Source organism: Bubalus bubalis, chromosome 4, assembly GCF_019923935.1.
Source record: "Bubalus bubalis isolate 160015118507 breed Murrah chromosome 4, NDDB_SH_1, whole genome shotgun sequence".
In the NCBI taxonomy this organism is placed as follows: Eukaryota; Metazoa; Chordata; class Mammalia; order Artiodactyla; family Bovidae; genus Bubalus; species Bubalus bubalis.
This window is the reverse complement of record NC_059160.1, coordinates 149,146,034-149,172,091: the sequence shown is the minus strand read 5'-3', so window position 1 is coordinate 149,172,091 and position 26,058 is coordinate 149,146,034. Positions and strand designations below refer to the sequence as shown.

Here is a 26,058-nt window from a genome sequence, read left to right as displayed (position 1 = left end):
TCACCAACTCAATGGACATGAGTTTGAAAAAACTCCGGGAGATAGTGAGGGACAGGGAAGCCCGGTGTGCTGCAGTCCATGGCGTCATGAAGAGTTAGACACAACTTGGTGACTGAACAACAGACTTTATAAGCCATCCTCTTAAAAGTTAACCAAAACTGGTAGCTAGCCTCTTAAATGTCAAGCAAGTCATCATAAATAATGCACACAATCTAACCACTCAGTACATTATCACACTGAGATCCTTAAAGACAAATGAATATAACGAAAGTACGAATAGCCAATCACAAAAGGTCTTCACACAAAATGAAGAGATTTATTCCAGTACTCAAGTGTCTAATCCTACCTTCATATCTACACATAGTAAAGACTTACAAGTTTTAGGTAGACAGACACTGATGACTTGTAAAATAACATTATACACGTTTAAGAATTATTAAGTAGCATATGCTCATGTATTGCAACAACAAAAAACTATACACACTAACCAAAAGACAAAACAAGAAAAAACAAAAGGTGAGTTAACAGTTCACTAGGGCTTTTGATCAAAATGTGAAGTCTATAAAGTTCACCTCGATAAAGTTACTTCTCTATACCTGTTTCCTCCTTGGTAAAATGGACATATACCGTCTACCTTGAAGGGTTGTTGTGGGACTGAATTGAGCTAAAATAGGTAAAATGCTGAAACAATACATATTAAACATTATTTTTTATGATTATTTTTAAGGCTGCATGTCAGAGAGAAGCATATCTTGGGTGAGTGTATAAAAGTAGGCACAGTAAAGTCAGATAACAATGAACTTGCACCCAGATTCTTTGTGTTCAAACTTCAGTTCCTTTACTGTTTCATCTGGGCTTCCATTTTCTCATCTGTAGAACAGGAAAGCACTTTGAAAATGGAGGTGCATAAGAGAAAAATCTAAAGGCTGCATCTTTAGTAGGATAGGAGAGGAAAAAGTTGGAGCTGTCTTCCAATTTGGTAGAGGAAACTTTGTTAAGAAGGTGCGTTTCAAGGAAAGCATATGCCTTTGTTGAAGGACGGGGGACCCCTTCCAGGGCCCAAAAGTGGGCTCTTGTCTAACACTCAGAAATGAATTATCTGAGGAGACACACATGCTGACAAAGCAAGGGACTTAATTGGAAAGGGACGCCTGCCGGAGAGCAGTAGGTTAACAGAACCCAGGAGAACTGCTCTGCCCTGTTTCTTGAAGTCTGAAGTTTTATGGTGATGGGATCAGTTTCCGGGTTGTCTTTGGCCAATCTTTCTGATTCAGGGTCCTTCCTCCCTGGTGGAACAGGCATTGCTTAGCCAAGATGGATGCCAGTGAGAAAGATTCTGGGAGATGGTTGGACACGTGGTGTCTCCTTTTGACCCTTCCCAAATTCATCTGGTTAACGGTGGCTTGTTAATTCCGTGTTCCTTACCACAATCTCCTATGGTAAAATAACTCACGGCAAATGGTTACTACATTGCCTGGCCAGGGTAGGCGGTTTCAGTTTGCTTCTCCTAACAACTCAAATCTAGGTAGGTCTGGCTCAAAAGCCTTTGCTTTAGTCTGTAGTGTGAAAGCTTAAAACGAAAACAGAACATCCTGAGTCGTGGGGGCGGGGGGGGGGGGGGGGGGGGGGGGGGAGTTTATTTTCTTTATATAAGGTAGGCACACTAACACTTTGGCCCTTTGAAGGTAATATGAATATATTAAAGGTACTGGCAGGGATTTCGTCACCATCCATTGAAAACAGCGTGAACAGACCACCGGACTCCTAAGTGATATTTTCAAATATGAAAGATTAGTTCTTTCAAAAGTGAAGAAGGATCATGTTGGAAGAAACGAAATTTGTATAATCAGGAGTGTCGCAATAGTTTTAAATCAGTTTTAAATATCTAGCTTTACATAGAAAACCCACTGCCTTCCAAGGAGCATTTCAAAATCATCAAGAAACGTGCATATTTTAAGTAAAAGTTGCAACATCAAATCATATGTTAGGTGTAGAACTATCTCCACTGCTGCCAAAAGTGCAAAGAAGAAAAATTAACCTTTCCTAACGATTTTGGCAAATGCCATCCCCACGCCCCCGACCCCACTCCCGCAAAGCCCCGGAGGCGGGGTCTTGGTTCCTAGTAGAGGATTTGCAAAGGTACCAGCATTCAGAGCCACCTAAGTACTAAAAGGAAGGTCAAAGCGCCCTTCCGCGACCTTTACGAAAAATACCCAAAAATTCTGTCTTTGCCTCAGGGTAGGCTAGTCGCTGGGCATTCTCCTCATCATCCCCCAGGGAAGATGAAGTGACCGCGATTGACTCGGCTCAGATCGGGTCCGGTCCGGTCCTCCCGGGTCGCACAGCCAAGCCGGGGCGGGCTCCCACGTGGCGCCCGCAGCCTGCCCAAAGCCGGCTCCGCACGCCGGCCGGCGCTCTGATTGGTCAAGGGCGGCGGAGCGTCTCCGGAGCCTGCGGTGACTGGGCCAAACTGGGCGGAAAGCGGGCAAAGGGTCGCAGCCAGGCGGGCAACTACCAGGGCTATCCGTCCCGTGCGTTGGTCCCATGCCGGGGGTTGAGGTTACCACCCAGCGCCTCGGTCGCGCAACCCTACGTGGCCCCTGGCTAGCGGCAGCTCGTCGCCCTCCACCCTGTGTCAGGTAGGGCTCACCTCAGCGCTGGAGGCGCTTCCACCTTCAGCTTTTTGGGCTTTGGCTCCTCCTCTGCCGCTGCCATCTTCGCGCTCCTACCTCACTTACGCTCCAGGGCTCGCCCCACCCCTTCGGCTCCCTCTCCCCGCCCCCTCGCCTCATCACCGCCTCCTTGTCACTAAACCCCGCCCCCTTTGGCTCCTCCCAGTTTGTGCCTCTCCCAGCCCTAGTCTTTTGGCCTTACCCATTGGCTAGTACACAGCTCTTCCAGACCCCCGCGCGCTCGACTCCAGACACACCCCAGACTGGTTTAGGCTGCAGATGAGCGCCTGAGTCCAAAAGAGGTGAAAGCTCCCATTCTTCTAGACCTGGATGATTCAGAAGATGATATCCTAAAATTCAAAAGACGTCTTCTCATTCAGCGTCTTCCCGCTCGTTTACTCTTCCTAAAACTATTGGTTATATTGACGCTGGTAGTCAGGCAATCTACTGGGCATCCCAACTGCAGGGTCCTCACGGCTCTCTCAGCTGTCTCAGCCTCGGTCCGGAGAGGACCCCGCGTCTAATCACTGACGGGCCCAGGAGCCGGGGTAAGTGTGAGGGGCGGGGGGAGGGGGGGTGGTCTACGGACAGGGGACATCACGAAAGCTGGGAAGTAGACTGACTAGCTAGACCTCCGGCTTCCAGCCAGGGGTGTGGAAGCGCCTCCGGTGCTGTAGACCGGAGCCGCGCCTTCCTCCGGGCCTTCCGGTCTTTCTTGCCAGCTAGGCCGGAAGGGAACGGTGCACCTACAGCCCAGTGTTCTCAGGCCTCAAGCTCAAGAGGTTCAGGCTCACTGGGGTCGCTTGTCGTACTTCGGCGCGGGAAAAAGGTCTTGTCACGCACGGAGAGCTGGAGTACCGACAGCTTGGACCTCAACCCCAGGCTTCTACTTTGGAGGACAAAATCCCTAACTGACGCGAGCGGGCGTCCTGTTAGAGGGTGGCACCTGGATGAGCCTCGGGGAATACGGTGAGGAGGGTGTTGCAGTTCTTCAAAAATGAGTTAATAGGAATCTAAACTGAGGAGGTGACAGTTGGATTTGGATTGAAGTTGGAGCTCGATTAAGAAGTTGATGGTGTCGTAGTTGCTCAGTCGTATCCGACTCTTTGCGACCCCACGGACCCCGCCAGTCTCCTCTGTCCATGGGATTTTCCAGGCAAGAATACTGGAGTGGATTGCCATTCCCTTCTCCAGAGGATCTTCCTGATCCAGAAATCGAACTGTGGTCTCCTGCATTGCAGGAAAGCTCTTAACCCTTTGAGCTACAGGGAAGACCTGTTGAAAGACCTGTTGATACTTGTTTCAAACTAGTAGTCTTCACATGAGAAGGGTTTCCCAAGTTGCTCAGTGGTAAAGAATCTGCCTGTCAATGAAGGAGACCAGGGTTCGATCCCTGGGTTAGGAAGAAATGGCAACCTACCATTATTCTTGCCTGAGAAATCCCATGGACAGAGGAGGCTAGTGGGCTACAGTTCCATGAGGTCGCGAAAGAGTCGGACACGACTTAGCGACTAAACAACACGTGAGAAAGGAGGAATTTTGTAGGACTTGAGCTATATCCATTTTGAGACAGTAGTTTAGATGGAGATGAAAGGTTGAAAAAAAAAAACAGTCTGATAAGCAAACCAGAAAGAAACTTTCCAGGTGAAAACCAAAACAGGTGAAGTTTCATATAATTTTGGTAAGAAGTGTTTGTTTTGTTTGGCAGACACTTAATAGTGACATGAAATGCTGCAAGGACCAAAGGAGGAAGTTGAAGTCTGAGAATAGGTTGTTGGAGTTGATGATTAAGAAGTCATTGGGTCATTTGCAAGAACTGCTTTAATAAGAGTCAGTTATTGAGAGGTGAGACTGCAAGTGTAGACTAATGCTTCTTCATGTGGCGCATGAAGAGAAAAATTGTTTGCAAGCTCCCTAAAAGGTTTGGGGTTTGCTTTAAAGGATACAAGGCACTTTATGAGCAAGTAACTAATGTATAAGATTAAAGATTGAAGAAAGAAGACGACCTTGGAAGAGAGGAGAGGGGATGGGATCAGAATTAGAGGTGAAAAGATTACTGTTGGAAAGGACAGAGGACACTTTCAGTTGAACCATAGGAAAAGTAGAGGATTGAGATGAGAGAAAAATTACTGGAATCCTAATATACCTTTAGTTGGGAAGCTGTCTTGGCAACAAGGTTAGCTTTTCTTACTGAATCTTAGGATTTTACAAGGTTTCTAAACAGTCAACATAATAGACTATTGGAGTTCCCTGCAGACGGCAATGGCAACCCACTCCAGTACTCTTGCCTGGAAAATCCCATGGACAGAGGAGCCTGGTAGGCTGCAGTCCATGGGGTCGCTAAGAGTCGGGCGCGACTGAGCAACTTCACTTTCACTTTTCACTTTCATGCATTGGAGAAGGAAATGGCAACCCACTCCAGTGTTCTTGCCTGGAGAATCCCAGGGACGGGGGAGCCTGGTGGGCTGCCATCTATGGGGTCGCACAGAGTCGGACACGACTGAAGCGACTTAGCAGCAGCAGCAGCAGACTAGATATATTTAAGTAGCCCAATAATATTTTAATTCACACATAACAAATGGTATTTGTAGAGAGGAGAAATTCACTTTCTCAACAAATGACTTCTCTCCTTTTGCACAGAGAAAATAAAAGCCATCATCTTGCAACCAGGTAAACAAATCTGCTTTCCTTCTGTTTAAAGAGGGAAAAGTGCCCCTTCTCCTTAGGAAAGACACATGCTTTCACCGAGTTTCCCAGTGCCATCCTCCCCTAGCTTCTCAGAGTCCTCTTTTTCTTTTTTTTTTTTTTAACTTATTCTCGCTCTCCCATCATCAGCCTCCCTTCTACTTACATTTTTCCTTTAGCATTTAAAAATACCCTTCCATAACATTATGAACTATTCCCCTTTATTTTCTTGCCTTTTTATCTCCTTCACAGCTATAGTTCTTGACTGTATCATCTAGTCTCCTTATCTCTCTTTTTCCCACTTCTTGCTATGTCCTTCTCAGCCCACTGTAGTATATCTTTTTGCCAGCATTCCACTGAGCTACAGTGAAACTTCTTTCACTGAGATCACCAATAGCCTCTAAATTGTACATTCTCATCAGGGACAAAATTTGCTTCTTATGAGGAAAAAAAAATCATACTTTCTATGTATAAAGCACAGATAATTATGGTACATAAAGAGGTGTACAGAAATATTCTGTGATTTTAATAATTTTATGGAGGAGGGGTATGAATGAATGGGGCTCTGAAAAGGCCTCTTCAGATGCAATAATGAAAAGAAAGTTGAGGAACACTGTAAAATAACAGATATTTTAAGTTTTTCTTATAGCTTGACCTCTTTGTGCCATTTAAAATGTTTACCACTCCATTGTTCTGGAAACACACTGACTGACATACTCTAGTTATTAAAAACTCTGCTCCCTTTTTTTTTTCTTACCCATCTTCAGCCACATTTTCTCACTCTTTGTAGGCTGACTTGATCCATATGCTTCTCAAATGTTGAAGTTCCTTCTATAGGTTCTCTTCTACTATACACGTTCTCTCTTTGCAGTTTTACTCTCCTTTTGTTATAATTTCCATTAATAAAAAATCATAGTTACAGTACTCACAAATCTATCTCCAGTTTGGCTTCCCTCTGAAGCACCAGACCTCTGTATACAGTGGTGTTTTGAATATATCCGTTTGGGTCAAATATATCCGGAGTTGGGTCAGATTATATAGGACCAGAACTAAATTCCTCCTTTTCCCTCTCATGTCCACTGCCCCGTCTCTACCCCCAAAACTTTGCTCAACCCTAAATGTTTCTCTTACCTTTTCATTTTGCTTCATCTGTATTGTCAGCACTCTAGCATAGGCCACCACATAAGTCATCTCTCAGCTAATGTCACAATATTCAATTGCCCAATTATCCAGTTTCCATAGTGCGATCTTTCTTAAAACTATAAATTGGATTGCATGAATCCCCTGCATAAAACCATTTAAAAAATGACTTTTTGCATTGCACTGGGAACAAAGTGAACCAATATCTGCTTTTCTCCATTTTTATCTCACCACCGCCATCCACCTTTTGAAGTTGCTAAATTTGTACTGGATTTCTTTATCTTATGTTCTTTCTCACCTTGAAGCCTTGTGGATTTTTATAGCACAGTATTTCCCCTGTTATCTTACTGTATTAAATTGTTTGCCTTCTTTGCTGAACTCTAAATGCTTTGAGTTCAGAGACTCTGTTTTGTTCAACTTGTATCCCTATTGCTTAATATAGAAAACATACAAAACTTTGTTGAATGAACAATGGTCAGAATATTGGTTAAAAATCAGAATGACTAAAATATTTTCTGGTTTCATTCTCTCACCTTAGATACACACCCTTCTGTGCCTCCATTCTGTTATATACAGAAGGAATACATTTTCTTTTTTAGTCACTCTCTTCCAAGGGTATTTTGACTATTGTGATTGCCGTGTTTGTGAATCATCAGGCTGCATGTGGGGGTTTATGAAATATTTAAGCTGCAACTGAAGCTCTGATGGAACTGCCTCTAAACAGTTTCTTAAGTGGCTTTAATATAAGCTGGGAGAATTCTGTTTTCTGACTCTGAAGTCACTAGGAACAAAATGATAGTTGTGGTAGCTTTCCCAGAAAGTTTATTAAAATAATGGAAGAAGTAACTGCGGCTACTCAAAGGATAAGTAGTTGAAGAAACACCTTAATTTACACAGCTGCATGTAGTATTTGTTTTTTGCACTAGGCCCTTGGTCTTAATATGGATAGAAGAAATAAGCTCTCTTTCCCTATAATAGAAGGTTAAGATCAGTTTTAAAGCTGCGCACTGTTGAAAGCTGCAGGTACTATGCTTCCATCTCAGCGCTCAGGACAACAGCAGTAAATCCAGATGGTGGTTTGACTTACTCTATTCTTCTGAGACCTGGATGGTGCCAATAAAAACAGCTTTGGTGGAAACTTTTCCTGGAAAGAATTTTTCACCAGCTTAAGACGACAAGTAGGAATCTGGCCCTTCAAATAAAGAAACTACGAAGTCAGTTATTCAACAAGCAGCTTTTTTAGGGTATATTGTGACAGTAAAGTAGCAAAGATCCATGCGAACTATACTTTCTTTAGGATAAATAGGTGAAGATAACTGTCAGCTCTCTCAAACATAATGTCTGATGTACGTAATTTATTAGAATACATTTGGCTTCTAACTAAACAAGAAACATATCCTTCAACTCATTCTCTTAAATTTTAAGTTCAAACAGCACATTTGCTGCCCAGTCCAATATGATAACCATTAGCTCCGTGTAGTTATTTAAATTTGATTAAAATTAAAACTTCAGTACATCAGTTGCATTAGCCACATTTCAAGTGTTCACATGTGACTAGTGGCTGCTATATTAGACAGCAGAAGTAGAGAACATGGCCATCAGTACAGGAAATATTACTGGACACTACTGCAGTAGAGTGTGTTCAATGTAATTAGCTTTTAGGAGGCAAGTAAGAACAGGAGCTCAAGATTCAACTGGATGTGGGTTTGAATCCTAGCTCTGATACTTACTGTATGACCTTAGATAATTGACTTATCATTTCCAGACATTCTTGTCTAATCTGCAAAATGGGGATAAGTATTTATTGCGTTGATTATGAGGATTAAAGAAGATAATGTACGTAAAGTGCCTAGGATAGTGCCTGGCCCACAGTAAGTATTCAGTTTTAGATATTATTAATTCATTCCTCTTTAATGAATAAAACACTTTGAAGCTGAAAATTAGTTATTGTGAAAGATGCTATATTCCATAGATGGCTCACCTGAAGTGCTCAAATCTGGGTCTCATTGCATTGATTACAAAAGTTCCACTTTAATCCATACTTTATATTTCAGATGAAAATTTTATTCCACAAAAGGTATCATAATGCAACTTTAGTCACAGATCTTATTTCTGGATACCCCTGTTCCTTTTTTTTTTTTTTTTTTTTTAACATATCAGAGAGCAGAGGTAATAGTTAAAAGTCAGTAGGTTCTGAATAGCAAGTCTCTGTATTCCACTGGTGCTATTTTAACACTCAAATGGAAACTGACACAAAGCAAACTTATTAAACAAGACATCTGACTAGATAAAGTGGAAAAATTTAGCAGGTTCCAGATATTTATCTGGAAATGCCTACCCACTCCAGTATTCTTGCCTGGGAAACCCCATGGATTGAGGAGACTGACAGGCTATAGTCCATTGGGTCGCAAAGAGTCAGGCATGACTGGGTTGACTGAGTATGGGTATTAATCTGGAAAAATTTAGTAGGTCCTTAGCTGTCAGGGTTTATTGCTGCTAACTCAATCAAGGTTGACTACTTGGCTAAGTAGAGATGCGTTTGAACAAAGAAACATTTTCTAATAAATAGGAAGCCTAAACCATTAACAGCACCCATATTTATTAATACAATAATTACTAAAGCACATCTTGTTAATTAGCATTATTTAAATTAGTAACTATTGAGCATGCACCACATGGGAAGAGGAAATCATCAGATAAGTCTTTAAATGTCAACTGCTTTCATTAAGTAAATGACTTCCTCTGAAAAGAACTGGTCAGGTTGTTATCGTTTTCCCTGTCGATAGAATTGAATTCATTCTGAAAACTCTTCCTTTCCTCTTTGCAGTTTGTCTTCATGCTTAGAAACTATATTAATAGATTTTACATTCTTTCTCCTTAGGCTACATTTATCATTCAGCACTGTAATTTTGAATGAATGGACCTCTAAGACTAAGTTATTGATACTGATATTATTCATATAAAAGAAAGGAGCGAGTTAACGTAGTTAACGTATTTAGATATTTGTCCACTGTCTCCCACATTACAAGGACAATAAACTCTTTATTTGAAGTATAACTAACACTCAGAAAAGTATTCAAGCTTTTAACATAAAACCCAAAAAATTAACACAGAATGAACACGACTTGTAACCATCATCTAGATCAAGAAATAAACATTACCAGTATCTTAGAAGGCCAACCCTATGCCTCACTTAAGTCACCACCCGCATTCTCCTTCATAATAGAAACCATTTGATTTCTCTTAACTATAGAGTAGTTTTGTCTGTTCTAGAACTTAATATAAATAGAATCATACTGCATGTATCCTTTTGTGTCTGGCTTTGTTCAGTATTTGTAAGATTTGTCCATATTTGTTTCATGTAGCAATAATTCATTCATTTTCATTGCTGTTTCATTTTAATATATTAGTTTATTTTCCCATTTACTATTAATAACTAGTAATAGTCTTCACTACTACAGTATATTGTTACGCATGTTTTTTGTGTACATTTGTACATATTTCTGTCAGTCCACCTGGGGGTAGACTTCTGTGTTGCAGAGTATTAAAGAATACTTTGTGTTAATTGAAATAATTTAAATTAAAACTTAACCTTTTTTAAGGTAAGTTTTTAAGGGCTTCCCTGGTGGCTCAGAGGGTGAAGCACCTGCCTACAGTGCTGGAGACCTGGGTTCGATCCCTGGGTCGGGAAGATCCCCTGGAGAAGGAAATGGCAACCCACTCCAGTACTCTTGCCTAGAGAATCCCATGGACTGAGAAGCCTGGTAGGCTACAGTCCATGGGGTCGCAAAGAGTCGGATATGACTGAGCAACTTCACTTCACTTCACCCTTTTTAATACTAAAAACTAAACTGCAGAGTATTCTAAAAATGTGAAGTTTAGTAGTTTTTAGTATAGTCACAAAGTTGTGCAACCATCATTTCTAATTCCAGAAGATTTTTATCACCTCAAAAAGAGATGCAAAACCAGTAATTCCCCATTCTCCCTCTACCCAACCCCTGGCAACGGCTAATCTACTTTGTCTCTATAGATCTGCCTGTTCTAGACATTTCATACAAATGGAATCATACAATCTATGGTCTTTTGTATCTGGTTAGCATAATGTTTAAAGATCCATTCTGTTGTAGCATGCACTGGTACATCACTCTTTTTTATGGCTAAATAATATTTTATTTCAGATATTCATCAGTATTATTTATCCATTAATTGGTTAATGAATCCATTCATCAATTGATATACATCTGAATTATTTCCACTCTTTGGCTGTTATAAATAATGTTGCTACAACCATTTGTGTAAAAGTTTTTGTATGGACATATGTTTCCAGTTTTCTTGAGTATGCTGCTGCTAAGTCGCTTCAGTCGTGTCCAACTCTGTGACCCCATAGACAGCAGCCCACCAGGCTCCCACATCCCTGGGATTCTCCAGGCAAGAACACTGGAATGGGTTGCCATTTCCTTCTCCATTCTTGAGTATAAAGGAGTACAATTGTAGGGTCATTTGGTAACTCTGTCTTTAACTTTTTGAAGAACTCAACACTGTTTTTGCACATAGCTGCAGTGTTTCATTTTCTTGCTTAGTTGTCATGGCTAGAACCTCCAGTACCATGTTGAAAAGAAGTAGTGAAAATGGAGTATTGTTTGTTCTTTATATTAAGGGAAAGCTTTTGGTCTTTAAGCATTAAATGATAGCGATAGGATTTTCACAGATGCTCATTATCAGGCTGAGGAAGTTTCTTTCTGTTGCTAGTTTAACTGCTTTTATCACAAAGGTGGTTGGATTTTGTCAAATGATACTCTGCACCTTTTGAAATAATTGTATTTTTGTCTTTTATTTTATGAGAATTGTATATTGATTGATTTTCATATGTTTAACCAACCTTGCATTCTTGAATAAATCCCACTTGGTCAGGATTATAACCTTTTTAAATGTTGCTAGATTCAGTTTGCTAGTATTTTATTGAAAATTTTTACATCTGTCTACAGATGTTGGTCTGTAGTTTCTTGTATTGCCTTGGTCTGGTTTTGGTGTCCAGATAATATGAAGATACTTTTCTTTGATATATACTAAATTTAAACATTTTCCTCCCACAGAAAATGATCCACAGTCTGTTTCTCATAAACTGTTCCGGTGACATATTTCTAGAGAAGCACTGGAAGAGCGTCGTGAGCCAGTCTGTCTGTGATTATTTCTTTGAAGCTCAAGAGAAAGCTGCTGATGTTGAAAATGTACCACCTGTTATTTCAACACCTCACCACTACCTCATCAGTATCTACCGGGATAAGCTCTTCTTTGTCTCTGTCATACAGACTGAAGTACCACCTCTCTTTGTAATTGAGTTCCTACATCGAGTTGCTGACACTTTTCAGGTTGGTTATTCATCAAGTCTTTTGAATTTGGATTATTCAAGTTAGTTCGAGGTGGGACATAATTATATTCTTTAATTTTGATGTACAGTCTGTTTCCCTGTCTCTCTGTCCCTCTTCTTTCCAACTAAGCATATGTTCATAAAATGTAAACCTTTTTAATAGGGCATACAAGTAGCACACATGGCTGCCCCTGTTTTAAGAGAACAGAACAATCTCATGGTCACAGAAACTGTATTTTTTTTAATGTATTATAAATTATGTCATCAGGAAATAATAGTGCCCTCGACATGCAATTCTTTGAATGGCACCAAAGTTTTTATAGGTTATGAAATCTTGTGTTACTTACATTTTATTTTTTTTCTTGTCTTGCTTAATGTACCAGTAGTTTAAAACTAATCTGTGTGTTTTGGAGTACCCAATCAGGGAAAATGAAGTTTATAGTTCTTATTCTGTTTTAACATTTCAGTGTACTTTCTGGCATAATTTGCAGTAGGAATTCAGTTCAATCTAAAAATATTAAGAAAATATTGAGATATAGTATATAGAATTATAGAGGGCTTTTTTCCCTCTGGTTTACGTATTTTCAACATCTTAAACAGTGAATTATGCTACTGTAAATATACCCTTTATAATAGAATAAAAAATATTTAGCAAACCTTTTTCATGCCTTCCATCGTGCAATACTATGTATATTTTATTAGGACTACTTTGGTGAGTGTTCGGAGGCTGCAATTAAGGATAATGTGGTCATAGTATATGAGCTCCTGGAAGAAATGTTGGACAATGGATTTCCACTGGCTACTGAATCTAACATCTTGAAAGAATTGATTAAACCACCAACAATTCTGCGTTCTGTCGTCAACTCTATTACAGGTAAGGTAAAACAGTCTATTAGGAACTGAGCCATTAAAACTTCATAAACAATTCATTTTTGCTTGTGATCTGGCAGATTATTAAGGTAGTCCATTTTGGCCAGAATTATAGTTAGTGGTAATGTTAAAATGGATATATCAGTATATTTCTTTTCATGAAAAGAGCCTATATCTTAAATGATAAGAGTTTTTGGTTATTACTCTTTTGTTATAAGTTTTGCAACTACAGCAATATTCTTGCTATTGTTTAACACTGAATAGTAACACTGAATAAATTATCCCAGTTAACCATAAGCCAGTGTACTGGCTGCTGCTAACTATTGTAGTAATCACTTTGTAATATATATATACAAATAATTACGTTGTATACCTTAAACTAATACAGTGTTATATGTCAATTATATCTCAGTAAAGCTGGGGAAAAAACAAAAAATAAAATTTAAAAAGCAGCATTTTAAAACTGGCATTACCCTGTGTCAGTCGCTAAGTTGCGTCCAACTCTGCAGCCTTATGGACTGTAGCCCTCTAGTCTCCTCAGTCCATGGGATTTACCAAGCAAGAATAGTGGAGTGGGTTGCCATTTCCTTCTCCAGGGGATCTTCCCGACCCAGGAATTGAACCCATGCTGCCTGCATCTCCTGCATTGGCAGGCGGATTCTTTACCGCTGCATACCACACAATTACTAGAGTATAGAAAGTTTAAGACTCTGCATCATAGAGTATATCTTACCTCCTTCAAGTCTTTATTTTACATATATAAAAGATGTATTAAAGAGAGAAAATTAGTGTATTTGTGAGATTTCATGCATTATGGGCCTTGTACTTGTGTTGCAAACTTCTAATTTTGCTTTAATTCATAAGTATAGCTAGAAATTAGAGCTATTCAGATGACAATACTCTTTTGAAAGTATCAAAGTCTTCTAGAGAAAAATTTCTATGAACTGTTATATGCCACTCCATGTATATACTCCATATACACTCCATGTATACTGTCCACCATTGCAAACTCCTTTCCAAGTGCACTGACCTAAAAAATGGGTAAACAAGGTCTATAAGAATGTGGTCTTTCCATTGTTCATCCTAATCCTCAAGAATAAGTGTCAGGAGAAATTTAAGGAAAGATAAGACAAGATTTCTTTGCTCCTAAAATGTAAACTCGGGATGAGAAACTGAGGGAAAAAAATTTAAACATATAAATAACAGTGTAAGATTCTGAAATACAATTCCGTAACTTTGTAGACAGTGTCGTGACATTAGAGGGTACACATCATGTGCTGTTAAATGAAAAAAAGCGGGGGTGTGGAATACCTTGGTGGGCCAGTGGTGAGGGCTTGGTGCTTTCACTGCTGGGACCTGGGTTCATTCCCTGGTTGGAGAACTAAGATCCCACAAGCTATGCAGCACTGCCAAGAAAGAAAAAACACACACACACAACCATAACAAGTTGCCCATAATTATAAATAAGTTCAGTTCAGTTCAGTCGCTCAGTCGTGTCCGACTCTTTGCGACCCCATGAATCACATCACGCCAGGCCTCTCTGTCCATCACCAACTCCCGGAGTTCACTTAGACTCACGTCCATCGAGTCAGTGATGCCAGCCAGCCATCTCATCCTCTGTCATCCCCTTCTTCTCCTGCCCCCAATCCCTCCCAGCATCAGAGTCTTTTCCAATGAGTCAACTCTTCGCATGAGGTGGCCAAAGTACTGGAGTTTCAGCTTCAGCATCATTCCCTCCAAAGAAATCCCAGGGCTGATCTCCTTTAGAATGGACTGGTTGGATCTCCTTGCAGTCCAAGGGACTCTCAAGAGTCTTCTCCAACACCACAGTTCAAAAGCATCAATTCTTCGGCGCTCAGCTTTCTTCCCAGTCCAACTCTCACATCCATACATAACCACTGGAAAAATCATAGCCTTGACAGACGGACCTTTGTTGGCAAAGCAATGTCTCTGCTTTTGAATATGCTATCTAGGTTGGTCATAACTTTCCTTCCAAGGAGTAAGCGTCTTTTAATTTCATGGCTGCAGTCAGCATCTGCAGTGATTTTGGAGCCCAAAAAAATAAAGTCTGACACTGTTTCCACTGTTTCCCCATCTATTTCCCATGAAGTGATGGGACCAGATGCCATGATCTTCGTTTTCTGAATGTTGAGCTTTAAGCCAACTTTTTCACTCTCCATTTTCACTTTCATCAAGAGGCTTTTTAGTTCCTGTTCACTTTCTGCCATAAGGGTGGTGTCATCTGCATATCTGAGGTTATTGATATTTCTCCTGGCAATCTTAATTCCAGCTTGTATAAATAAATATCCCCACCAAAAAAATTTTAAAGTTTATAATACACAATAAAGATCAAGAGAGTGGTTCAGTGGGTGAAGTAATCTCTCTTGAACTGTAGTGGGTGGTCCTAGGGCAGGGACCTGGAGAATCAAAAGAATTTAGGAAGGGAGGGGAGGAATAAGAACATTCTTCATAGATAGAACCATATGAGAAAAAACACAGTGGAAAAATCTTGAATTGTGTTAACCTGTTTAATAGAAGCAGAGCTGTTTTTCAGTTGAGTCATGAAATAAAAAGTTAAGTTGAGGAAGTCCTTGAATTCTAGGCTAAATATTTAGCTTTTATCATAAAACCAGTGGGATAGCATTTCAAGGTTTTGAGAAGAAAGATTAAAGCAGTATTTTTTAGAAAATCCTGGAAAGCAGCAGGGTTGGAGACAGGCTCATCGGCATAATCACACTACAAAGTTGTATGTGTGATTGGACTGCAGCTACAACCAAACATGGGTTTGAACGGCAAGAGTCCACTTAAGTCCAGATTTTTTTCAATAAATACATGTTATAGTACTACACAGTCCACGCAGTTGGTTGAATCTGTTAATGCAGAACCACATTTTGAGAAGGCCAACTGTAAAATCATATATGGATTTTCATCTGCACAGGAATCAGCACCCCTACACCCTGTGTTGTTCAAGGGTCAATTATATATTTTAAAGTGAAATCAGAAATAAAGCAAAATTATCAAAATAAAAGAAAAATAATAGATGCAACCTGCTCTGAGGGAGATTGTGTGTATGTGTATGTGTATGTGTGTCGCTAAGTCATGTCTGACTCTCTGAGACCCATGGACTGTAATCCGCCAGGCCCCAGGCTCCTCGTCCATGGAATTTTCCAGGCAAGAACAGTGGAGTGGGTTGCCATTACCTTCTTCAGAGGGAAATGTTTGAAGAAATATATATACCAAAATGTTAATAGTAGCTATATTTCTATAATAGGAAGATAGCTTTTAGCTACTTTTCTTAATTTTTCACATGTCATTGTTGTTGTTAAACATGTACTACTTTTGAATTGGAAATGTAAATTAACCAGAATGTTAAAGTGTCGCAGCTCAAGGGTATATGTTTTGGACAACCAGACTTATTTTAAGATATATGTCAGTTTACCAGGAAATTAGCCAGATTTTGAATATTTTCCATATCACATATGGGTATGCCATATGAATGTGCTGACCTTAAAATGTTAAAAGGCCAGAGTATGTTCTTCATCCAGTTACTGCACATCTAGTTACTCTCCACATGAGAGAACTGTTTGGCAGCATCTCATGTATAATTTAAGCTGGATACCAAATGGCCTACTTATCACTCTGCATTCTCAGTACAAACATTTAATCAGCAAAGGGTTTTGAAACATCTAGCCTGTTTTCATTACTGGCAGCAGGAGGAGATTCTGTTGTTAAGCCACTGGAATTAGGTTAGGTTACTGTAACACACAGGAAGCAAAAGATAAGTAAATGAATTTAACCTGGTTTGGCAGACACACACACAGGACCATGTGGCCTATTTCTGTCTTCTAGAAATTTGATCATGTTGGTATGGATATGTCTCTGACAATTCTGTAAACCATTTAGACTCAGTGGAGAAAAATCCAAACACTGAACAAGCAGCTAAACTATTTGAGGTTTTTTTCTGCTAATAGCTTTTCTGGTGACCATTTTATGTTAGCTTTGCTTTCTGTTTTTCTGATTTCTAGGCAGTAGTAATGTTGGGGACACACTCCCCACTGGGCAGCTGTCCAACATTCCATGGCGCCGCGCAGGGGTAAAGTACACAAACAATGAAGCCTATTTTGATGTGGTTGAAGAAATAGATGCAATTATAGATAAATCAGGTAATTGTGTGCGTATTTTCTTATCGGGGGGAAAAACCATTCAGGTGACAAAAGCTGAATAGAAAACTAATATCCCTTGGCAGTATCATTTACCGGAAAGGCATTCGTTTTCAAATCTGTTTATTTTGCCCAGAAGTTACATACAATTTTCATAACCACTAGTTGAGAAATGCCAAACGTTTGTAAATCAGAGAGTAAATCACCTTACTTTAAGCCAATTATCGTATATTTATTTACCTTGCCATTTATCCAGCCTAATAAGTAATGTGTATCTACTATGCCCCATACCTTTTACAACCACTTCGTGTGCAGTCCTTCTAGTAAAGACCCCAGCCTGAAGAACAGTACTGTATTAGAATCGTAATATTTTACTAAAAATATCTAGTCCAGCTCTCACATATTATGTGGGGGAGACTGAGACTTAGAAGAGTTAAATAATCTGTTAAAGGTCACATAGCTAGTTGGTATGTGAAAATGACTTACTGTGAATTACAGACACTATCTCTACAGGGAGTTTCATCTTTATTATAAAAATTCCATTGTATGGAACAGTTGCTCTACTGTTAAAGAATAATGGTCCCTACTTCTTAACATTTCATTAGAAACTTGGCTAATTTTATTTAAAATATTTGAACTTCAAAAAAAAAATGTTCAAACCAACATTATTTACAGTTGCCAAGATGTGGAAGCAGCTTAAGTGTTCATCAACAGATAAATGGATAAAGAAGATGTGTATATATACACAATGGAAAATTACTCAGCATAAAAAAGAATGAAATTTTGCCATTTGCACAACATGGATGAACTTGAAGAACATTATGCTAAATGAAATAAGCCAGATAAAGAAAGATAAATACTATATATCACTTATATGTGGAATCTAAAAAATACAACAAACGAATGAATTTAACAAAAAAAAAAGCAGACTGACAGATACGGAGGACAAATTAGTGTTTACCAGCGTGGAGTGGGGCAATAAAGGGGTGGGAGAATGGGAGGTACAATCAGCTGGGGTAAGATAGGCTCACAAGTATCTGTAAAGCACAGGGAATATAGCCAATGTTTATAATAACTAAATGGAAAGTAACCTTTAAAAATTGAATAATTTTTTTTTTAATTTTAAAAATCAGTGGGAAAAAAGTATTTTAACTTCACATCCAGCAGTCTTACGAGGCTGACTCTATAAAGATAAGGATGGGTTTGATTTTCCTTAGAATCATCATATTCCAACCAGAGATAGGAACAGGCCATGGCACTCAGTAAAGAAGTTGTCTGAACTGGTGTAATGGATCCTCTGCCCACTAACCTTTTAATAGATGTGCAAAGCTTCAGTGTGTCTGACACCTGGGAGATAGCTCCATTACTTCAGAGATAGTGATAGCTCTAGTAAAGCAGAGCTGTTTTACTAGAGCACATGCATATGCCAGTGATACCTTTATTATTCCTTTAGGATCTACGGTCTTTGCAGAAATTCAGGGGGTCATTGATGCTTGCATTAAGCTCTCTGGAATGCCTGACCTTTCCCTTTCTTTCATGGTAAGTTTTGTTCTGTTTTGTAACTCCTTCATGTCTAATATATATGAAGTACTAAATGAAATGATAAATACTGATCGCAGTGGATTATGTAAGAAATATTCCTAGCACAGCTTCCAAAGACAGTAGCTTACATGATGAGCACTGCCTTTATGGATAGGCTGCGGAGAGGGCTTTGCCTCTGAGTATATTAGAAGTAGCTTAAATGTCTGGCTGGCTTCTTCAGATCTGTGGTGCTGCTTTTACTGAATTGTTATATGCTTTGTTGATGTGAAAAGGCATTGATCTTTCATCATTTTAGATTCAGCATGCTATACTACTGAGAACTACAAAGAGAACTGAGCTCTGAGGCTCTCTCTGCCTCTAACTTGCCCTGACCTTGAGCTTTCTTTGAACCTCAGTTTTTTCATCTCTGAAGTGGAAATGAAACCACTCACATTTTGTACCTCATGGGAATTACTGGAATTGAATTACTGAAATTCAAATAATAATGTATATAAAATATTTGTACACTTGAAAGCATTGTGAAACGATAAGACTGTTGATATGGTCATGATAATAAACTTACATGACTGTTTTATCTTAAAGAAGCATATTTCTCAGATCTCATAATATATCTGACTGGAGTTGCCCGATTCATTACACTTTATGAATATGGTTGTCTTCTCTTTTCCGTGGCAGAATCCAAGGCTTCTGGATGATGTCAGCTTCCACCCCTGCATTCGGTTCAAGCGTTGGGAATCTGAAAGAGTTTTGTCATTTATTCCTCCAGATGGAAACTTCCGACTCATATCATACCGTGTCAGCTCACAAAAGTATGTTGTTGCATCAACCATAATCTGCTGTCATCTATCAGTGTGCTGTGTAGAACTCACTTTTTCCGTGTTTCATTCTAACAGTTGGTTACTTCAATTCACCATTGCTCCCTTTAGCCATTGCTCACCAGGAGACCCAGAACCAACTGGTGAAAATACATGTGGAAAATATAATTAGTATACTTTGAATCTTAAGAGTATAGAGTAATAGTAAATATATACCTGAGAGCAAGCATTTGGGACCATGCATAACCTGGACGAAATCATGAACCCATGCCATAATCTTACTATGATCTGTGGACATTATGGCTGATAGAAGGAGACAGACTTACCTGTAGCTCTCCAGGACATCCCTCAACTAACTGGCTTGAAGTCACTCTTCTCTGCACTGAGGTTTAAATGAATGATTTAGCATCATGGGTTGTAGCTGGTGTGTCCCTTGAAAACATCAGAAAGTATTTGGACAACATCAAAATAGAACTTAAAAGCAGAGGAATTTTTTCTTGGCTCTTACCACAGAGAAACTGATATATTTAGTTTGTGTAATTCTAAATTATCTTTCTCTGGGATCTTAATTCATTTATTGAAACCAGGACTGTTTGTGCCAGTTGTTGATGCTATAATTTTATATCTTGATTTGTATACTTACTGCTCAGAAATTGTATAATTTCTAGCACAGTGGTTCCACAACACTGTGCTATATTCAACTGCCCTGGCTCAGACACTGAACGTGCAGTTCTGCGGGTATTGGATATTCTATGCTAGGGTTTTCATGCTACCTCCAGAGCTCACATTGTTAATTGTATGTTTTTTGTGGTTGTGTCTTTCTTTCTCTTTTTAGTCTAGTGGCAATACCAGTGTATGTGAAACATAGCATCAGTTTTAAGGAGAACAGTTCTTGTGGTAGATTTGATATTACAATTGGACCAAAGCAGAACATGGGGAAAACTATTGAAGGAATCACAGTGACAGTTCACATGCCAAAAGTTGTGTTGAATATGAACCTGACACCAACACAAGGCAGCTATACATTTGATCCAGTTACCAAGGTACAGTCACCTAAAATCAAGAGTGAGCAAGTGTTTCTGCAATGCTTATTTTATGATATGGGGACATGGGAGGACAGAGGGAAGGGTCTAATATCTTGGTTGAAATTAAAGCTCTAACAACCTAGAATGCAGACTGTGCTGTGCTCTGCCACGGGAGAGAATCCTGCATCTGCTGCTAAGTCGATGAACAGAAAAGTGAGACTCATTCCTTCTTCCTTCAGAGTCTGCCTTTTCTTATCCATTGATAATCCAGAGGTTCACTCACTCTTCAATGAGGAAGATGTAAAAACTTTTTAAAAAGAGAAAAGCATTATGTGCATATAATAATCTATTAATGGTTAATAGATATTACAACATATTAACTGTTAAGAAATTAAGACCTTTCTCTTCCTTTTTAATTTAGAAGCATTATTTCATACTCTTCCACAGAGGATGCTGGCTAGGAAAGTTGCCTTCTCACCCTCCATATATTTGCCTCTAGCAGAGGGAGTTCAGAGAAACTGTAAAAGATGATTTTTCTCTCTGCTTCCTGCTTGGGTAAAAAAATATGATTCTTTTCCTCAGTAGAGTCATTGAGCTGCATAGTAAATGAAAAGTCTTTTTTTATTTAACTATAAAATCATTGAATGTTAAAGATCATCTAATCTAGTCCTAAGGAGTCAAAGAATCTCCCCAGAGACCACACAGGGCTGAGAAATTAAGCAGGAGCTCCAGATCCCTAGTCTTCACCCCAGCTTCAACCATAACAGCTTTACTTTCTCATCTGTTACTGAGCTTCCTCACTCAGTAACTTCAAATAAGTATTTCATTTGAACAAAGGGTTCCATCACTAAAAGTTTAAAAGCACGGATTTAGGCCCATTTTCTCATTTTACAGAAAACTAAACTTAAGCCCAGAGAGAAACAGTAAAGATGGCATAGTGGAAAGGGTGTTTGATACCAGATAGCCTTAGGTTCAAATCCCAACCTTTCCTCTATGTGACCTTCAGCAACGCATCTGACTCCAGCTTTAGTTTCTTTGTTTGTTAAAATTAGACAGAGTTTTACATCACAGACTTCTGAGACAGCGTGTGAATAGTGCTGAGCACAGTATTATATCCAAAAGTAGATGCTCAGCAAATGCATCTACTTCTTTTTTCATTCTCCATTCAGAGTCACAGAACTAACGTGGTAAAACTCAGTGGAAATCCCAGGTCTCTTATTCCAAGACACTGTACTTTATTTTGTACAGAAGTTTATTGTCTTTGAACATTTGTCTTTAATAAATAGTTCCAAAAAATAAATAGTTCAGAATGTTTTTTGTTTTTTTCCTTTTTAAGGTACTAACATGGGATGTGGGGAAAATCACTCCACAAAAGCTCCCCAGTCTTAAAGGACTGGTAAATTTACAGTCTGGGGCACCCAAGCCAGAAGAGAATCCAAGCCTCAACATACAGTTCAAGATCCAACAGCTTGCTATTTCAGGTAAGGAGAAATCTGATGTGTGTAAGGGTAACTGAGTTTTGCTGAGGTCAGCTGCTAGGAGCTTAGAAGAGTAACTGACATTCCGTCTCTACAAAGAGCAACAACTCCAGTATGCCTCTCACTCTCCTTGATTTTTGAGAGTGATTTTGGAGAGTACCTTATTTCACATAGCTTCCCTTCACCCCTACCCTCATTCAGGCACAAAGAAAGAAATCATTTATACTCAAAGAAAGTAGAATTATCCTTAAAAGACATTGCTTGTCCATATGGGAATCTGAACTAAAATCATACCCTCCTAGTACTTGAATCTGTGAATGCTAGAAGGAACATTGCTTCCAGATCTTGAAACGGATGCTGGCTAATGTCAGATTTACTGTATCGTAAACTCTGTTTCTTAAGCAAATATTGTATTGGTTGGTGTGACCAGGATTGTAATTTGTTCCTTTCCTTCCATGTTCTTTTTGACACAGGCTTAAAAGTAAACCGCTTGGACATGTACGGGGAGAAATATAAGCCATTTAAAGGAGTCAAATACGTCACAAAAGCTGGAAAGTTCCAAGTGAGGACATGAGAAGAGGCCAGAATTCCTGAAGATTTATTTGTTTTCCAGGTGTCATCACAATGTATTACTATTAGGTACCAATTGGGTGGGAATACATATTCTAGTTAAAGCATTTGTGTCAAGCCACACACCGCTAACAAAGTTGCTTAGTTATCGATGTAGGGTTCTTAAGGAACTTTAAGCTAAGGAAACTTCTGAATGACTTAGCTTATTTGTACCTTGCCACTTAGGAAAATTTTAGAGGTGATTTCCTCCATAGGAAGGCACCAGCTAGAGGCTGCACATTTTAACAGTCAAGGCAGAAGTCTACAGTGATAACCTCTCCCCTAAAACAAGTGAACCGGTCTCAGCCAGCAGACGCTGTCTTAGTCTGAAATGTGATGTATCAAGTGGAGCGGAATGTCACACTCGATCGTAGCCATCCCCAGTCATCTGTCCCAACAGAGGAATAATTCCTCCCACCCAAGAAGTTTACAAAAAACTGCCTCTTCAAGTGTTTGCCTTATTCAGCTTTTCACTTGTGCCATTAAGCAAGCACTGTAGCAAAAGCCACTCCACATGGCCCTGGCAGGGAGCATTGCTGCTCCGTGCTCCATTCTCACTGTACTTGGTATTGTATTTTTTATAAATGAGATTTTTATGTAAAGCTGATTTTGGTTTATAGGGACCTTGCTGAGTAAGTACAATCTCAGTTTTGTGCCACTTAGTTCATCTGTTAGCACAGTAAAAGTCATTTGTATCAAAGGCGCAAATGCTTTAAGGTAATAAAAGGGAACACTACTTCTACTTCTGCTTTTAGGAAGTTATTGCAAGCACAAGCATTTGAGATTTTGAACAAACTAACGTAGTAAAAGAGAAACTTCTGTCTTCATGTTTTGTAAAGCTTGTCTAATACGACTTACAACCAGTTAGCCTAAAGCCCTCATGCCCTAGTTCAGCTAAAGGAAGAAAATGTGCCTGCCTCAATACTGTCAAATTATTGTTTTTTTTAATCTTTTATCTTTTTTTCTTCCTGTTCTTAATGGTTTCAATTTGCCTACATTCTTTGCTTTCAGGGGGACTCCCTTTGCATAGTGTGTGCTACCCGAGGCTATGGTCAAAAGATTCCTCTCTGAAACTGTTGTTGAAACTGTCACTGGAGTACTTAAATATCTCTACTCTACTGGCCAAGTAGGTGAAAGTACATATATAATGAGGCAGAAACAAAATCCTCGGTAACACTGATAAACCTGTATTGATCTTTATGGTTGGCCAGTCAGCCCACAGTTATCATTTAACTTGGCTGACTTAGAAGTCCTTGCCCACTTATTTTGGTTCATTAGACATGAAGAATAGAGAAAGTTAAGATCTAAGTGCTTGTTCTTGCTATTAGTTTTCTCCCTGTAACTCCATTCGTTTTGTTCTTCTCAACTTATAATTCCCTTTCCCATATGCTAACAATAGCCCTTACACTCACCCCATTCTTGTCAAGGGCTGGTGGTTGGTGCTGATGCAGGGAGCCCACTGCACAGCAGCGTTCTCTGCCTGCCTATGGCACCAAGCCTGCCTTTCATCTAATATGAAACATCACGTTTTGCAATTTCTAGGACAACCAGTATCAGCTTGGCAGCTAAAATTAAGATCTTGCCAAATGTTTATTCCCTTTGCATAAGGTTGGTTACCCAGTTCAGTTGCTTTTCATTTTTAATGTCTTCCTTTTCAGACTTCATACCTCAAAAGAGCGATCAGTACATTTGCTTTTCTGCAGAATCCCTCATCTCAACCATCCATATATGGACTAATTTTCTTTCTCTGCTACCCTCCCATATCCCAGCAGATTGTATGCCGAGTCCCTTGCCTCTAGTAACTTCTGCTAAAACTTCCAAGGACACTGTTTCCTTTTGCAATTAAATTATTGTATTTATTAATTTGATGGAATCCAGTAAGTCCTTTCTCCAGCTCTGGCTACACTGTCAATAAAAAGATGAAAGCAACAAGTTGATTTTTTTAGCTTGACTGTTAATTGAGCATTCTCAGATGGGCATGCCTCAGTGTTCAAGCTGGCTGAAAATGAAAGTCGCTCCGTCGTGTCTGACTCTTTGCAACCCCATGGCTTTGCAACCCCATGGTATACAGTCCATGGAATTCTCCAGGCCAGAGTACTGGAGTGGGTAGCCTTTCCCTTCTCCAGGGGGTCTTCCCTACCCAGGGATCAAACCCAGGTCTTCCACATTGCAGGCGGATTCTTTAGCAGCTGAGCCGTGATCCCGTTTTACTCGGCATCATCACACAAGGTGTGAAGGTTGCAGCAGAACACTTCCAAATGCTCCTCTCTTGACTGATGATGTTAATAGCCCTGTGTCTAAGATTCACCCTTCTAGCCACAGACTGAACAAGAAGTGATCGGAGCTCCTCTCCCTACCACCACCTGCTGATGACTAAGATCCATGAATACTTATCGTAATGAAGTATTTTTCAAGCATAGAATTCCAGACAGACTCTTGTTCTAACTTCTTAAGGGAGTATAGCCCAAAAGCTTATTTTCTGCATAAAGGAGTCACCATCATTTTATTCAAAGGGAGTTCATGTGATGGGTTTTCCTTAAGTGCCACTGTAGAAGAATCTATGGAAGATAGTGATCCTGTAGTCCTTTGAGTCATCTGACTTGAGAATAATGATAATGCAGGAAGAAGGCCGCACCAGTGAACATTTGGTGAATAGCAAAAATGAGGCCATGACTACTGTTTCCAGATACTGCTGAGCTAATTCAGTAGCCTTGGACATTTCCCTGTAAGTTGAATACCCAGAATCTGCCTCCCTAGTCGGCAGCTTTTCTAAGTTAAAGCAGTGATAAATGTAGTCAGCAGTACTCTCCCTCTTTAGTGATATTTAGATCTAGAAAATCAATCAAAAATACTGATGTCCCAGCTCCACCTCAAGAACCTGTTCTTACTCTTTGAGCTTCCTCAAGAAGAGGAAAGCTAGCTCTGCCTCACAGCCCTGTTTGGATCCCTGGACTTTGGACTATGACATGTAGACTCGCAATATTCCTGCACATGTAACAGCTTTAGCTTCTTAGGGGATAGTGATGGCCTCCTCAGAGAGCTGGACTCTTGTAAGACAGACTCCGTCAACCAGGGGATGGTCTGTAGCGTCTGCCTGCTTTCCTCTTACTGTTGCTGCTGCTGCTAAGTCGCTTCAGTCGTGTCCGACTCTGTGCGACCCCATAGACGGCATCTCACCAGGCTCCCCCGTCCCTGGGATTCTCCAGGCAAGAACACTGGAGTGGGTTGCCATTTCCTTCTCCAACACAGGAAAGTGAAAAGTGAAAGTGAAGTTGCTCAGTCGTGTCCGACTCCTAGCGACCCCATGGACCGCAGCCTACCAGGCTCCTCCGTCCATGGGATTTTCCAGGCAAGAGTACTGGAGTGGGGTGCCATTGCCTTCTCCGCCTCTTACTGTTAGCCTTTGTCATTTCTGTTCCTTCTAGTGTATAATCCCCAGAGTTGTCCTTTATTACACAGAACTTGTGAAGTCAATGTATTACCACTGGTTTCTACTTCTTCCAGTACAATACTGGGTTAAATAAAAATCTTTAGTTTCTTCATTTTTGAGGATTAGCTTCACTTGCTGTTCTTCAGAATAAAATTGAAGCCTGATCTAAAAGTTCTTGCTGAAACTAAGCCTATGTGCCACAACTGTGAGAGCCCATGCCCTAGTCCACTAGCCACAACCACTGAAGCCTGCGCACTCTAGAGC

General features: G+C 39.9%; 2 protein-coding genes across 6 annotated transcripts in view; one reads left to right on the top strand and one right to left on the bottom strand.

Annotated features, from left to right (window-relative positions):
* ADK (adenosine kinase) overlaps window positions 1–2,776 on the bottom strand; it is a 566,593-nt gene extending 563,817 nt beyond the window's left edge. For all 3 annotated transcript variants that reach the window (XM_045165559.1, XM_045165562.1, XM_045165561.1), the window contains exon 1: window positions 2,651–2,776. In XM_045165559.1, the coding sequence (XP_045021494.1) occupies window positions 2,651–2,715 (65 nt within the window). In that variant the 5' untranslated portion in view covers window positions 2,716–2,776. The remainder of the gene's footprint in view (window positions 1–2,650) is intronic.
* AP3M1 (adaptor related protein complex 3 subunit mu 1) lies at window positions 2,512–24,296 on the top strand. 3 transcript variants are annotated; one of them, XM_044942287.2, is made up of 9 exons: window positions 2,512–2,639; window positions 11,591–11,866; window positions 12,568–12,739; window positions 16,761–16,898; window positions 18,349–18,434; window positions 19,113–19,246; window positions 20,088–20,295; window positions 21,614–21,758; window positions 22,229–24,296. In XM_044942287.2, exons 2-9 carry the CDS (start codon window positions 11,594–11,596, stop codon window positions 22,327–22,329), a joined length of 1,257 nt encoding a protein of 418 aa, XP_044798222.1. In that variant the 5' UTR covers window positions 2,512–2,639; window positions 11,591–11,593; the 3' UTR covers window positions 22,330–24,296. The 3 variants fall into 3 exon arrangements, with proteins under 3 accessions (XP_044798222.1, XP_006050830.1, XP_006050831.1); XM_006050768.4 differs by lacking the exon at window positions 2,512–2,639 and adding an exon at window positions 2,860–3,220; XM_006050769.4 differs by lacking the exon at window positions 2,512–2,639 and adding an exon at window positions 3,265–3,641.
* The last annotated feature ends 1,762 nt before the right edge of the window (window positions 24,297–26,058 follow it).